At 34.3% G+C, this 14897-nt stretch overlaps 2 protein-coding genes and 1 long non-coding RNA gene across 5 annotated transcripts; 2 read left to right on the top strand and 1 right to left on the bottom strand.

Moving 5' to 3' along the window:
• The first annotated feature begins 1260 nt into the window (after positions 1-1260).
• Positions 1261-10431, top strand: LOC127252466 (K(+) efflux antiporter 2, chloroplastic-like). Of its 3 annotated transcripts, none has more exons than XM_051276647.1 (21): positions 1261-1322; positions 1980-3563; positions 3740-3911; positions 4031-4121; positions 4482-4618; positions 4702-4761; positions 4859-4978; positions 5098-5166; positions 5265-5330; positions 5457-5546; positions 5782-5886; positions 5987-6115; positions 6411-6620; positions 7098-7247; positions 7422-7475; positions 7576-7634; positions 8009-8075; positions 8167-8343; positions 8466-8522; positions 9498-9572; positions 9684-10430. In XM_051276647.1, exons 2-21 carry the CDS (start codon positions 1984-1986, stop codon positions 9801-9803), a joined length of 3588 nt encoding a protein of 1195 aa, XP_051132604.1. In that variant the 5' UTR covers positions 1261-1322; positions 1980-1983; the 3' UTR covers positions 9804-10430. The 3 variants fall into 3 exon arrangements, with proteins under 3 accessions (XP_051132604.1, XP_051132603.1, XP_051132605.1); XM_051276646.1 differs by having other exon boundaries at positions 1262-1322; positions 1917-3563; positions 9684-10431; XM_051276648.1 differs by lacking the exon at positions 1261-1322 and adding an exon at positions 1377-1544.
• Positions 10432-12630: 2199 nt separating this feature from the next.
• Positions 12631-14870, top strand: LOC127252518 (uncharacterized). The gene is made up of 3 exons (XM_051276711.1): positions 12631-13007; positions 13486-13632; positions 14521-14870. The coding sequence occupies exons 1-3, from the start codon at positions 12777-12779 to the stop codon at positions 14662-14664; spliced, it is 522 nt and encodes a 173-aa protein (XP_051132668.1). The 5' UTR covers positions 12631-12776; the 3' UTR covers positions 14665-14870.
• Positions 12737-13466, bottom strand: LOC127252519 (uncharacterized). The gene is made up of 2 exons (XR_007839091.1): positions 13380-13466; positions 12737-13046 (listed from the first exon to the last, which is right to left on the bottom strand). It is a non-coding gene; the product is annotated as an uncharacterized LOC127252519 (long non-coding RNA).
• Positions 14871-14897: the final 27 nt, after the last annotated feature.

Here is a 14897-nt window from a genome sequence, read left to right as displayed (position 1 = left end):
TTTATAAATTTATTAAAAATACAAAGGTGTCAACAATTATGGGATGAAGATAATAATTTATTTTAAGATTTTATAAATTATATTTTAAAATATTCAATTATCTAAGAGTTTGTTTATTTTGATTATTGGTTAGAATTTTTCTTTTACCGTGAGATATAGGTATATGTAATTAAAAAATAAAATGCTTATTTAATATATTTTTATTTAAAAAAAAATGTGTTGAATATTTTGACAAAAAGAACTTGCTCTTAATATAATTAAAAAATATACGTTTTTTCGTCCCGTTTGAAGGGTGACGTTTACTTTTTGCATGTAGATTTTTAAATATTAATATTATATTGGTTTATAGTAAAAAAAAGACAAAAATACTCCTATTAGTATGGTGCAGTATAAAAGTAATGACATTTATGTAATATATTGTAATGATATTTATTATGTAAGGTAGACAGTACAATTACTAAATTAGAAAATGATAACTTTGTTTTGGAACCGATAAAAATGGAAAATTGTAACATTTTAATGCGACGGAGGGAGTATATAAATTTACTATTTCGATTATAGTTTTTAAACTTTAGTTTAAATATAACATATAACTTAATTATTTTTATATTATATTCTCTCTGTCTCAGCAATAAGAACACGATATTTTAGATAGTGTAGATTAATAAGTTATTAATAATAAATTATAATATTGTTTTATTATTTTATATATGACCAGTAATGCTGTCAATATTTTAAATTTTGTTAAAATTATATCTCAATTATAAATATTGCTGTAATAGCCCAGTGGTGCAAGAAAATTAAAGTCACCAACGTCTCCGGATCACCTGCCAGTCAATATTTTATTTAAAATTAATTTTAAATTATAATCAAATAAATTCAAACACACTTTTTTATTTAAACTTATATTTATTAGTATTTTAATTTAAAATATTTTTTATAAAATCAGATATGTAATATAATTGTATTTTATATTAAAAATTATTGTTAAAAAAATAGTAAAATATAAATAGTATATATTAAAATTTGTGTAATAAAAAAATCGGTTTGTGTGAACACAACCAAATTACTACTATTATTTATTTCTTTTAGTTTTAACGTTTTTCGTAACGGCCGTCAACAACGCCGCCCTTCGGACAAACCAAAGGTCCAAACGCTTGAAGCGGAACTTGGGTCCGTTACCGTTAAAAGGTTTTCCTCCCACCCCCAGCCCGCCCCGAAATATATCGGCCTTTGAAGTTTCCGAACCCACCCCCACCCACCCACCCACGCCCTCTTCACTGTTCTCGGTCAGCTCCCTACACCAGACGTGCGCGCACCAGGTTTCTTTCATTTCTGCTTATCCCGTTGATACTGCTTGATTTTAGCTACAGTAATTTGGTCTCGGAGTGATTTCTGCTTCATTTTGGGAGTTGGAGTGCCTGTGACAAATTGGAGCTGTTATTTTTGGGAAATCAAAGGAGTAATATTATTTAAAATCTGGTGAAATCGGAGTTGTTGAATTTGATTTGAGTTAATTCGTTCTGCTTAAAGTGTTGCTTCAGGTGATAATTAATTGAAATGTGGAACGGAAATCTGTGATGGACCGTGTTCGATTGGGTCTGTATGGTTTACTATGCCTTGAGATGTGTGTGTGTGTGTAATGTGTGCCGGTATGTTCGTGTATGCGTTATCATTAATAATCTACATGTTTGCTAATTATTGTGCTTAGTTACGAAGAACATGGTATACATATAGGAAGATGCAGCTACATCTATTGCTACTTGCGTGTTGATTCACTTAGAGGAGATTCAGTAAAAAAGATGATTATTGGTTTATGTTTGCATGTATGTGCTATATGAACATCTGGTTTAATGATGTGCGTTTTTCCACTGTAGACTAGTAAGAATGGCTGAATTTATTTTTGTTCTATTAAGGTTGACTCGAGGAGTTTGGCAGGAAGGATATATATTGATACGAATTCGTGTTTCTAAATTTAGGGTCATGGACGTAGCCTGTAGTTTATCGCCAGCAAGTGCAATTCATGGAGGTGAATTTGGGGCTTGTAGGGCATCAGAATGCTTGAATCTGACCCCAAATTTGAAATATAGAGGCTTTTGCAGTGATATGTTAAGAGATTCTAGATTTGTCTTAAGAGCACATTTACCAAAGAAGTTGAAGAAAAAGAATACATATTATTGTAACGCTACCACTCCAAGAGCTCTCAGTGAGAGGAAGTTATGGTGCCATGGCTTTAATGATCCTTCATTCTGTAACACGAAAGTTATTTTCAAAATTCCAAGGCATGTGGGAGCTCATTGTCTTGGAAATGAATATGTTGCGCAAGTAAACGAACATGGGGGAGATTTAGAAGTAATTGAGAAGGACGATGGTGGGTCCAGCTCTGAAGGAATATCAAGAGAGGAGGAAGGAGGATCGCAGACTCCTGGTGCGGAGGAATTAAGGGAATTATTGCAGAAAGCATTGAAAGAATTGGATGTTGCCCGCAGTAACAGTGAAGCTTTTGAGGAAAAAGCCCAGAAGATATCAGAAACGGCAATAGCCTTGAAGGATGAAGCTACAAATGCATGGGATAGTGTCAATGATGCCCTTAAAAACATCCAAGAGGTAGTCAGTGAAGAAGCTATAGCCAAAGAAGGAGTTGAGAAGGCAGCCATGGCCCTTTCTTTGGCTGAGGAAAGACTCCAAGTGGCTCTAGATTCAATGAAAATTGCAAAAGAAAATAACGGTTCTCCTGTAGCTGCTAAAGAAAGAGATTCTGAGGATGAAAGTGGAAGGGAAGAATCAAGTGAGGAGGAAGCACTATTGGCTGCACAGCAGGACATAAACCACTGTCAAGATCATTTAGCAAATTGCAAGGCTGAGCTCAAAAAGGTCCAGAGTCGAAAAGATGAGTTGCAAAAGGAAGTTGACAGGTTAAATCAGATTGCAGAGAAAGCACAACTGAATGCTTCTAAAGCAGAGGAAGAGGTAGCAAATGTGATGCTTTTGGCGGAGCGAGCAGTTGCTTCTGAACTCGGGGCTGCACAGCGTGTTGCTGATGCTGAGCTTGCCCTGCAGAGGGCAGAGAAGAATCTTGCCCTTTCCATTGTTAACACTGTGGATTCTTCAGTTGAAGTGACTGGTGCTAGAGAGATACTAGAAGGGAGTTCAGCAGATGATGATGTTGAGAGAGACTTGGTTGTGCCACCTGAGGATGCAAAAGTTGTTGAAGCTTTGCCGGCTAGTCAGCTGGAGGGACAAGGTTCGCCAGACGTGAGTGACAATGACAATGGAGCCTCAACTGTAAACTCATCAAAGGACATTGAAGATGAAGTTGAGAAACTTAAAGCTATTCAAAGCAAGGTACAGGAAATGCAAAGGGAGCCAACAAGAGAAGGTTCTACTCTAGGTGCTCCAAAGCTGTTACTTAAGAAATCATCCCGGTTCTTTTCTGCTTCTTTTTTCTCTTTTGCTGCGGATGAGGAAGAATTCACACCAGCTTCGTTTTTTCGTGGTCTTGTGGAGTCCGCAAGAAAACAATTGCCTAAGTTGGTATTTGGATCACTACTTGTTGGAGCAGGGTATGCTTACTGTTTCTGGAGATCCAATGACTTTTTCAGCGAACCACTATATTAAATTAAATATGAGCTTGGAGTGTATCAGAGTTTTGGTAAATTGATTAAAACGACATCAGAACTTAAGATTTTTATGTCCAAGGCTATAGTGTGACTAATTATGTTACTTAATCTAATCACAGGATTTTCTTTTATGTCAATCGGGGTGAAAAGATTTCTCAGTTACTTCAGCAGCCAGAGGTCATCTCAACTAGTATGGATGATGTATCAACTGCCTCAAAACCATTGATCAGAAATATAAGAAAGCTTCCCCAGAAAATAAAAAACCTAATGGAAAAGCTTCCTCATCAAGAGGCAAGATCTTAATTAACTTAATTCGACTTATTCAGATAAAAGCATGTCATTTTGGATGTACAACACACACACACACACACACATATGCCTTCTTGTTGAAAACATTTCACTGTTGTCAGATAAACGAGGAAGAAGCTTCTCTCTTTGACATGTTGTGGTTACTGCTTGCAAGTGTTGTATTTGTACCCATTTTCCAGAAAATTCCTGGAGGTAACTGAATGAATTTTGCATTTTATCTCACATTGGGTTTAGTGGCAAATAGAAAATGGTTGCAGCCAGCGGCAAATAGTTCATTTCTGTATAACTGATTGACTGAGAAAATTTTTATTGAACTTTAATTTTCTTTCTGTGCCTGCTTTTCATTAGTGTATATATTATTATATGTTTGATAGAAATTTCCACAGGCCATTTTACGGACAGTTTTCATTGCCATTTTTGCAGTGGGAAGTTTTAGTTTGCTCCAATTTTTTTTTTTTTTTCACAATTCGAGCAAATGCCTGAACCATCATATTTTATAACTGGATTTACACTAAAACTATGCATCTTAAATCTTGTCTCTGCTGCTTATAGGCAGTCCTGTTCTCGGATATCTTGCTGCTGGAATCTTAATCGGACCCTATGGTCTCTCGATTATTCGTAATGTACATGCAACCAAGGCAATAGCAGAGTTTGGAGTTGTCTTCTTACTGTTTAATATAGGCCTCGAGGTGGAGCCTTTTGCAATTGTACATTTCTCCTTGTACATCTATCAGGGTACTGAAAATGACGTATAATTATTGTTTTTGTGCAGCTCTCTGTTGAAAGACTAAGTTCCATGAAGAAATATGTTTTTGGATTGGGCACCACTCAGGTGGCTAGATACTGAACATGCCTTTTCTAGGGTCTATTGATACCTTGATATCAAAGCACACGCTGTGCTGGATTTATGACTTATGTGACCAATGCAGGTTTTGGTGACGGCTGTTGCTGTTGGGTTGGTTGCTCGCTATGTTTCTGGGCAGCTTGGCCCTGCTGCAATTGTCATAGGAAATGGCCTTGCATTGTCTTCCACAGCTGTTGTCCTACAGGTAAATATCCTGAATGTTCTTTTGCTGTGTACCTTTCCTTCTTTTCTTTAACTTAGAACTCGTTACCTTTAGAAGCATTAGCAGACACATTCAGCTAATATTAATTCTATGTTGAGTAGGTGCTACAAGAACGTGGAGAAAGCACATCACGCCATGGGCGTGCAACATTTTCTGTGTTACTCTTTCAGGTATCATCTTACTTGTTTATTCTTTGTACTTTTCACACATTTCATTTACTATTTCTTGCTTGTCCTGTATTTCCTTTTAATTGCTCTGCCTTTTCTAGGATTTAGCTGTGGTGGTTTTGCTAATACTGATACCCCTTATTTCACCAAGTTCATCCAAAGGAGGGGTAAGAATTTTGTTCTGTTATTTTTAGCTAAGGTGAAAAAAGCTCTCTCACATTGTAATGCCATCTGTTTCTTTTTGCTACTGCAGTTGGTGCAGTTTTAATAAGAGCTGTTTTTAACATTTGCAGGTTGGTTTCCAAGCCATCGCTGAAGCTCTTGGATTGGCTGCTGTGAAGGCTGTGATTGCTATCTCTGCCATCATTGCCGGAGGACGTTTGGTAATTCATATTTTGTTAAAGCTCAGCATCTTCTGCTCCTGTTGGTGGGGCATATTTTTTTTAACAGAAGTCACGTTGATGAAAATTATGGTCAACCTTTATGTTGTGATGTAACCACAGTATCAATATATTCTACATTTGATGTGCAGCTGGACGCTTCTTTTCTCTGCATTTGATTTGGGCAAGGTTTTTCTATACCTGACATAATGAACTATGCCTTTTCGAAATTGTGCAGCTCCTCCGTCCAATTTATAAACAAATTGCAGAAAATCAAAATGCAGAAATATTTTCTGCAAATACTCTTCTTGTTATCCTGGGGACTAGTCTACTAACTGCCAGGGTAGGTGAATTCATTACTGATATGCTACTTCTGCATTTCAATGCTTGTAGTTCATGCAAATTGCTGGTAAACTGTGTTGTTGATTCGTCATTTGAAACAGGCTGGCCTTTCCATGGCGCTAGGAGCATTCTTGGCAGGCTTGCTTCTAGCAGAAACGGAATTCTCTTTGCAAGTTGAATCAGATATTGCCCCATACCGTGGTCTTCTATTGGGTCTCTTTTTCATGACGGTAAATACTGATTCTTAGGCTCGGGAAAATTTGTTATTATGTGACGCTTATCTTATTCCTCCTTTAGATACTTAGGGAGGCAAATGGGGCCGTCCTTCTGCTTTGCATAGCCTGTAATTTAGGAGTTCTCAAAATTTCGTGATTTCTTCTTTTGATTGGTGGTTTATTTTTTCAGTATAAGTTTTTACCGTATCTTCTTCAGATATCTCAAATTGGTTTGATCATCTTGTCTGGAGTGACTATTAGTCTAGATTCTCTCCTTTTATTGCTTAAAGAAAGTATTGTTTCTTAACAGGTTGGAATGTCCATTGATCCAAAACTTCTGGTTTCAAACTTCAAAGCTATTACAGGAACCCTAGGGCTTCTAATTGTCGGCAAGACCATGTTAGTAGCAATTATTGGCAAACTTTTTGGTCTCTCACTTGTATCAGCGGTGAGAGTTGGTCTTCTATTAGCACCTGGTGGGGAATTTGCATTTGTAGCGTTTGGGGAAGCTGTTAATCAGGTTTGTTTACAGATGTGCATGTTTTCATAATTACAACAGTCGGTTATAATTCCTAGTGTGTAAAGCCTTGAACCTTTTAAGCTAAATTATGTATAAGGTTCACAGATATTTGAAACTCATTTCCATCATGCAACTAAACTATGTGGCCAATGCTTCCTCATACCAAATCTGTACTGCTTGACTATGAAGTTGTGGCTAATCCTTGAATTTTTAGACTTGATACTGTACCAATATGCTATCGTTCTTGTAGACACAGGGGTGCTCCAATAAGTTGAAACTTAAAAGCCATCATGTAGAGTAGTATTTTGTTTGACATATTTTATATATATATATATACACACATATATTCATATATCTCTTGTCTTACTGAAGTTGATCGGGCACCCATCAAAATATATGATGTGTGAAAAATATTGTGATTTAGTGAAGTGGTTTGTACTTTTTGACCATAGCTAACAATTTAGCTTCTTTGCGCAGGGTATAATGTCACCACACTTGTCATCATTGCTCTTTCTAGTGGTTGGAATTTCAATGGCCCTAACTCCATGGCTAGCTGCTGGAGGCCAATTCATAGCATCTCATTTTGAGCTGCATGATGTTCGGAGTCTATTGCCTGTTGAGAGTGAGGTAAGTTGTGGAACTTGTTGTCACCATGTGAACTTAAAGCTGATAATGTGTTTTCAATCATCATTGATAACATTAGTTATATTAACTGTTTTATTAGTTTCTTTGTTAGTTCATATGTTTCAAGATTATCTGGACCAAATTGTTCTTACCTGTGTTTACTATGAATTTCTTCAGACAGATGATTTGCAAGATCACATAATTATTTGTGGTTTTGGACGCGTTGGCCAGGTATACTAATGCATGGTGTTCAGCATAATGTCTTAATTAGTTTCCTTCAAGGATATGTTCAGTAGCTCTCTATTAAGAACTTCCATTTTGAATTGCACAGATTATTGCCCAGCTTCTTTCTGAACGACTGATTCCATTTGTCGCACTTGATGTCAGGAGGTACGGTTTTTCAATATCTTCATTTATAATGCCTATATATGCAATTTTTTTCTTTTTACAGACAATATTCACCAGTTTGTTCTTTTGGCACACATTGTTTCTTGATGTCACGGGAACCTGAGAAATGGACAAACTATCATGTAAAAGAGGGGAAACTTAACTCCAAGATATAATGAAATGCCATTTCAGTTTATCCTATTTATCGTGTTAATTATGAATAGGCTGACAACCTGATCATTGATGTACATTTGAAGTTGTGCACTACTGCATTGTTCTATACAGAGTATTTATTCACAAGAATGAAAACTAAAAAAAAATAGAAAATCTTGAGCTGCAAGCACTGACATAATTATCTTCTATCTTCATCATTTCAGTGATCGTGTGGCAATGGGACGTGCACTTGATCTTCCTGTTTACTTTGGTGATGCCGGTAGCCGAGAGGTACTGTGATTTTAAAAATTCATTCATTTTCCCTTTGTTTACAAAAGTATATTGTCCCTGGCTTTATTTTTGCAACATTATCTGGTTGCAGGTCCTCCATAAAGTTGGCGCAGAGAGAGCTTGTGCTGCAGCAGTAACGTTAGACAGTCCCGGGGCAAATTACCGAACTGTTTGGGCCTTAAGCAAGTATTTCCCCAATATAAAGACATTTGTCCGTGCCCATGATGTTGACCATGGCCTCAATTTAGAAAAAGCTGGGGCAACCGCGGTATCATGCTGTCATATCTTTCCGATTAGCTTTATCATTTCTTGCGGAACTTTTTATTTGATAGCTCAACGTTGGAGCTTGTGGCAGGTAATGCTAATTTATTAATGAAAAAATTGCTGCAGGTGGTCCCAGAGACCTTGGAACCCAGTTTACAGTTAGCCGCCGCTGTCCTTGCACAAGTAAGTATATCAATTGTCGCAAAATTAACTCCATACTTAATGTTCAATTATCTTTGTGATTTTCTTTTCTAAACATAAGCAATTATTGCAAACTAATATCTCACCGAGACGTGTGGTCATTCTTTGCATTCAATTTAGCTTTAAGTACACTTGAGATGTTTGCCTGTATGCTTGAATGTGTAAAATAGCAGTGTGTCTGTTAAATAGTGAACAAAATTTACTGGATTGATTTGATTGTTTTGTATTTTTAGGTATAGAACATGTGATTTCGCTTTGAGTTTCTATAAAAGTGTTGAAGTCAATAGGGTAATAAAGTAATTATTGAAATTTTTAAATTTTTTATGGAAGTGAGAAAATAATATTTCTGCAAAGCCATGTTATTGTGATATACTTGTCCCACATAAAATATCCATATCTTTTATCTCAGTCATCCCACATAATTTGTTGTTTTCTTTTTTTGAAATATTATTACATTTTAAATTTTAAAATTTAGAATTTTTTTAATTTTAATTAAATTATTTTGTTATCTTAATCTTAATTTATAATTATTTTTATTATATAATAATTATTTTTACTAATATATTTTTTAAATTATTTATTAATTATACTTTACCTAAAATCTACGTATATACATTAATGTGGTCATATTACTTGGGAAGGAGGGAGTAATATTTTGTGTGAGAGAGAGCAGTTGATTTTTTTGTGAACAGTGTAGGTTGAATAGTGGTGATTTGGATTTGAAATCAAAACCAAACTCACTTTAAGAAACTGATGTAAATAAGCATTCGATGTAAGTTTGATATAGTACTTTCTAGAGGGGAGAAAAGTAAAGAATAGAGGGAGATGAGAATCGAATGCATGTCGAAAATACGGCTTATATTATTTGACAATACGAGAGAGAAGCCAGGATGTTGAGGTGTCTACTACCATATTATTTGGAAAATTGCTAATCAATGTCATGGTTGTCTTTTCCAGGCTAAGCTGGCGGCGCCTGAGATAGCGGCTACTATCAACGATTTCCGATCCCGCCACCTCTCAGAGCTTAGGGAGGTAACTAAAACTCAACCATCATCTAATTCTTGTAAACATCATACCATCTCATCAAATACAACCAAAACATTGACTCTCTCTCTCTCTCTCTGGTCTCACTCTTGTGTACAGCTGAGTGAAACCAGTGGAAGTTCTCTTGGCTATGGATTTTCTCAGGTTATGAACAAACCTAAATCTCAGCCCTCGGACACCTCCGACGACAGCCTTACTGAAGGAACTGTGCCAGCATAGATTTTCTCTCTCTCTCCTCCCTTTCTCTCTCTCTCTGGCTCTATATCTAATTCCTCCCCACATTTAAGGCAAGGGGAGAGATTATTTTGGATATTACGAACCCACATTGATAGAAATGTACAGAAACAATGCACAAGCCCAAGCAAGAATAATTTATTAATCCAAAAATTTTGATTCTGCATTGCCATGTTTAGGGACTTGCCTGGCTGGCTGCAGATTCGGACATTGCCCTGCCCCAGCATTTATTTATCTCATGAAGTCTCGGCGCTACAACAGATTGGCCTCGGACATCTATTTTGTAAGGAAATGCTGTTAGCATTGTTACTTGCATCTAACTTTTATGTCTTCTATTGCATCTAACTTTTATGTCTTCTATTGCATCTAACTTTTATGTCTTCTTGTGTTAATATTGTTGAGGCTATTCTTATCTTAGCTAAGAATGTCCGGCCTCGACGGCATAGTCGATCATCGATCTTGTCGGATGTTGTTTTAAGGCCTCATGTAAGTTATCTAGATTAAATTTTGACCTAATATCGAAATGTTATAAGCCTCATTTCTTTGTTGAAATCTTGGCACAACAATAACCTTTAGGGGTGTGTTTGATTTGTGTTCTTGTTTAAATAATAGTTAAATAAATGTTTTTTGTTAAAATATATGCATGTACTTTTTGTAGAAAACTGTGGAGGTTATATAGTTATATAAGGAGTAAAAATCATTTTTTTTTGTCGTATTTAATATTATAATTATCAATTTTGGTCAAATTAACTTTTTTTTTTTTTTTTTTATCAATTTTGTTTCTAAATTTATCAATTTTAGTCTGGATTGAACACTGGCTGTGTTGAATGACTCTGAAGGAGTAACTGGACATCTCAGACAAAAAACAAGGCCGTGTTGATTATCCAACATTGAACATGACCCTGTTAACAAAGAAGTGAAAGTGAAAATAATAATAAATATTATCTATAGTGTGATTATATCGAAAGAATACGGTCTAAAAATATTTATTTTCTTTATATTTACAAAGATAAAAATATTAAAATTATTTTATATTTTTATTAATAAAAATACTATTATGTTTTAACATATTAGAAAAAATAATAATGTATTTTGGAGTTGGAAAGGAAAAAATATATTTTAGTATGGATTATAAAATTTATTGTATAACTAATAATGCAAACAATTCTTATATTTGTGCTAGTGGAAGGTTTGTCCACTTAGTAGGGGGTGTTTGTTTCGTGGAAATAATTTGAAGAGATATATTTTATTTTATTTTTTTTGTGAAGTATAAAAAATTATTTAAAAAATATAAAAATAATAAATATGATTAAGATATTAATATTTTTCTGAAAATGTGCGACAAAAAAAAATTAGAAAAGAAACATTGTTCATTGCTTACGGAGGTGCATCTATAGCAATAGCATAGTCGACGATTTTGAGTTTGAATTGAAAATATTTAATTAATATTTTTCTCGTCCCACATATTGTATTCATTTTTTTTATTTTCATAGTCTCACTTATTGTGTCATTTTACTTTCAAAAGAATTATATATTTTAATCGCAAATTATATTTTTAATTTATTATTTTTGTAATTTTAATTAGACTAATAGATTATTTTAATTTTTAATATAAAATTATTTTTATTAATATATTTTTAATTATTTATTAATTATACCTCTCCTAAATTCTCGTGTCTACACTGAAACAGAAAGAGTATTTTATAACACATAGTATAAATAATATATTCCCTCCCTCCCATAACAAAAGTATTCATTTTTTCGTTTTACTCCGTTTGTTATGGTATTCATTTCTTTTTTAGTAACTGCACTGTCTAACTAACATTACAAATCCCCTTACAACTTACAATATATTACACAAATGTCATTACCTTTATATCACACATACTAACAAGATTATTTTAGTCATTTCTATTTTATTCATATTATATCCCAATATAATACTGTATCTCAATATAATACTAATACTTCTAAAACTACATGAAAAAAATAAATGGATACTTCTTGTTTGGACGGAGGGAGTATATGTATATATATATAGAAACACAAATGTCTGGTGTGTCACACACAAGCTTGAGTGTCTCATTTTTTTTTTAATTTATAAACAAATCAATATTTAATTATTACTCTTTATTCAACATCTTTTTACAACAAAAACAACTAATTTTATTATATTATCTCTTCATTTACTTTCATTTCTACATAAATTTTAAAAATACTCTCAACCACCTATCATTTTTTCAATAAAATATTTATTTTTATTTTATTATTTTTAGTTTACTGCACACTTTCGATAGCGGCTGTGAGTTTCCACGTAAAAAAATAAAAATAAAAATAAATATATATATTCATTTTTTTAAACTCGGGATCTAAGAAGCTTAGTGTACGGAGGAGGAAGTATTTATTTATATTGGAGTTAGGTTTCGAATTAGTTATTAATATTTTATTGGCTATATAATATGATTATAAAATACTATATATTCTATATATAATTAATTATCCATAACAACAACATTCTTATATATACTCGCACGAGTGCGTTATATAATAGAGTATAGTAGCACTATGTTCCATGTGCTTATTATTCATCTTAAATTACTAATAATTTTAATTATTTAATTGTCATATCTTTTACATCTCCAATATATCGGACTATCTCTTTGTTTATAAAATTAATATCTTAACCTTTTTTCTATATATATATAAAAATACTAAAAACATATTTCTAAACTTTTTCTTAACAAAAAAAACTCTATTGGCCTTCGAGCAAAGCAGGTTAAGGGTTAGGAATTAGGACTAGGCGGTAATATATATATATATATAGAGAGAGAGAGAGAGAGAGAGAGGAGAATCATACATTTCTTACGGAGGCGCATCCATCGCAAACGATCGCATGGTTGACGATTTTGATTGAAGGAAAGATCAGCTAATTTTGATTCCGGGAGCAGGGGAAGAACGATGGCGGCCGGCGATAGAATTCCGGTGACGGCTGCTGCCTCCGAAGACATTCGTGCAGAGGACTTGGAAGCAACCGTCGGATTTTTTAATCACTTGGGAACTAACAAAACGATGGAACCACAATTCGACGTCAAGGACTCGTTCTCCGACCTGATTGGAGGTGTTCTCAAAGTTGTGTCCATCGAAAGGGGAAAAATCTCCTGCTTGCTTACTGTCAAGCCTGCAATCAAGGTATGCCTTCCTTTCTTCCATTCATTTCTTATCTCTATTCTGCTTGAATATATTCCAACTGTTGCGTTAAGAGGTTTCTGTTTTTTAAATCGAGAAATTCTCGAAGAAGATTGGGAAGTGATACGCAATTTAGGGAAGAAATTCGTCAAGCATGTTCTACACCTGACTAAGATTTCAATTGTTTGTTTATGATCTAAACCTTACTAAGTTATCGAAGCACACTGTAAATCTTCAAATCAGTGCATACAGATTCATATTTTGGAATGGATTATCGTGCTTAGAAATTGAAGGCTCTAACTGTAAGGACTGAGGACCAAGCAGGACCTGATTCAGATGATGATAGGAAATAATGGATGTTCTTAGAAAGCTTACCAATTGCTTGATCTGGATTGGATTTTTGTGCATTCCTAGTGAATGGAATGACATATATCTTATGTCATGTTGCTTATTCAACATACTCCTGCTGTTGGATGTCTAGAATGCTTATAATGGAATGCACGGCGGCGCTGTTGCATCTGCTGCCGAGAGGGTTGCAATTGGCTGTGCTAGAACAGTTGTTCCTGAAGACAAGGATATGTTTCTTGGAGAACTAAGCATTGCTTATTTAGCTGCTGCTCCAGTTAATGTAAGTTTATACTCTCTCCCCTATTCCGATTTTGCTCTTTTTCATGCAAAATACTGCTGAGGGATCCAATGCACCTTTATATATATACAGTATTTGGTGAGCATTTAGGTATTGGAATGACTCTCATTCCCAAAACTTGATTTGGGATCTTTTTGTTTTTTCTAAATTCGAACATTGTTATGGTCTTTTTGTTCCTTCCTATGAAATGCCTCCTCGGTATTGTGTCTTTGTCCTTTTACTAACCTATGAGAGTTACTCATTGAAATGTCTTCCAAGAATTATTCCTTCATGATTATTTGATGGTTTCTTGCATACCTTTGGTGGAAATTACATTTGTTAGAACACCTAAATGTGTAAGTGATACATTTCTTGCTACTAGTTAAGGTTTTATGCTTCAAGATAAAAGTGATCATTTGAATATTCTAATGCTAAACAGACCCTTAATTATTTAACTAGGGTAGATTAAATATTTTAACCGTAGGGTTACAATGTTGATTATGGCTAATTAGTATCATCCTAATTGTTCCTAATCAACACATAGAAATCGACACACAACACATGCTTTCATCTAACACATTTATACTTTATAGGTGTGTTCTATGAATATATCTCATGTCCAGAGACTGATGGTAGTATTTATTGTATGACTTATTGTCATGTGTTATTAGTTTATTTGTCGCATTTGTATTATATTATTATAAATCATGTGCTGCTGACTTATGATATATGTGTTGTCCCTCCGTTGCACTATATGTGTTCGTTGATTAAGTATTTTTGCTAGAACATGTTCTAGAGTTGATTGTAGGTAGATAAAGGTGCATATTGGTAAGTAGTGCAATGTTTTCGTTCTTTATACACATTCTTTTGACTTGGGGCAATTTTTTACAGGCTGAAGTAATTGTAGACGGTTCTATCATAAGGAGTGGGAGGAACATTACTGTAGTTTCAGTTGATTTTCGGCTCAAGGAGTCGGGGAAGGTGGTGTACATGACTCGCGCTACTTTCTACAATATGCCGGTGTCAAAATTGTGAGTTCACAAACTATGTGTGTGTAATTATTCTCTATAAATTTGGAAAAAAGGGTATGTGTGGATGGATTTAGATAGCTCTCTATAGAGGAATTGTTTAAGTTATTGAATTCCCAAAACATTGCCAACCAGACAAAAACAAGACCATATATTTGGAATGATGTAAAATCTGTGCCAATAAATGGTTGATTTGTGTTCTTGTGACTAAAACTCTTTTGTCTTTATACCTATTTTATT

Source organism: Andrographis paniculata, unplaced genomic scaffold (genome assembly GCF_009805555.1).
Source record: "Andrographis paniculata isolate CXL003 unplaced genomic scaffold, ASM980555v1 Contig46END, whole genome shotgun sequence".
Classification (NCBI taxonomy): Eukaryota; Viridiplantae; Streptophyta; class Magnoliopsida; order Lamiales; family Acanthaceae; genus Andrographis; species Andrographis paniculata.
Note: the sequence above shows the minus strand (reverse complement) of the source record. Positions and strands in the feature narration are given on the sequence as shown.

What these genes read in the sequence shown, in the direction of transcription:
- LOC127252466 (XM_051276646.1), top strand. Translation starts at nt 1,984, where the DNA reads ATGGACGTAGCCTGTAGTTTATCGCCAGCAAGTGCAATTCATGGAGGT. An exon ending in CAAGTTCATCCAAAGGAGGG is followed by an intron (nt 5,331 to 5,456) that starts GTAAGAATTTTG and finishes TAACATTTGCAG; the next exon opens with GTTGGTTTCCAAGCCATCGC. An exon ending in TGGGTCTCTTTTTCATGACG is followed by an intron (nt 6,116 to 6,410) that starts GTAAATACTGAT and finishes GTTTCTTAACAG; the next exon opens with GTTGGAATGTCCATTGATCC.
- LOC127252518 (XM_051276711.1), top strand. Translation starts at nt 12,777, where the DNA reads ATGGCGGCCGGCGATAGAATTCCGGTGACGGCTGCTGCCTCCGAAGAC. An exon ending in CTGTCAAGCCTGCAATCAAG is followed by an intron (nt 13,008 to 13,485) that starts GTATGCCTTCCT and finishes TTGGATGTCTAG; the next exon opens with AATGCTTATAATGGAATGCA. An exon ending in TAGCTGCTGCTCCAGTTAAT is followed by an intron (nt 13,633 to 14,520) that starts GTAAGTTTATAC and finishes AATTTTTTACAG; the next exon opens with GCTGAAGTAATTGTAGACGG.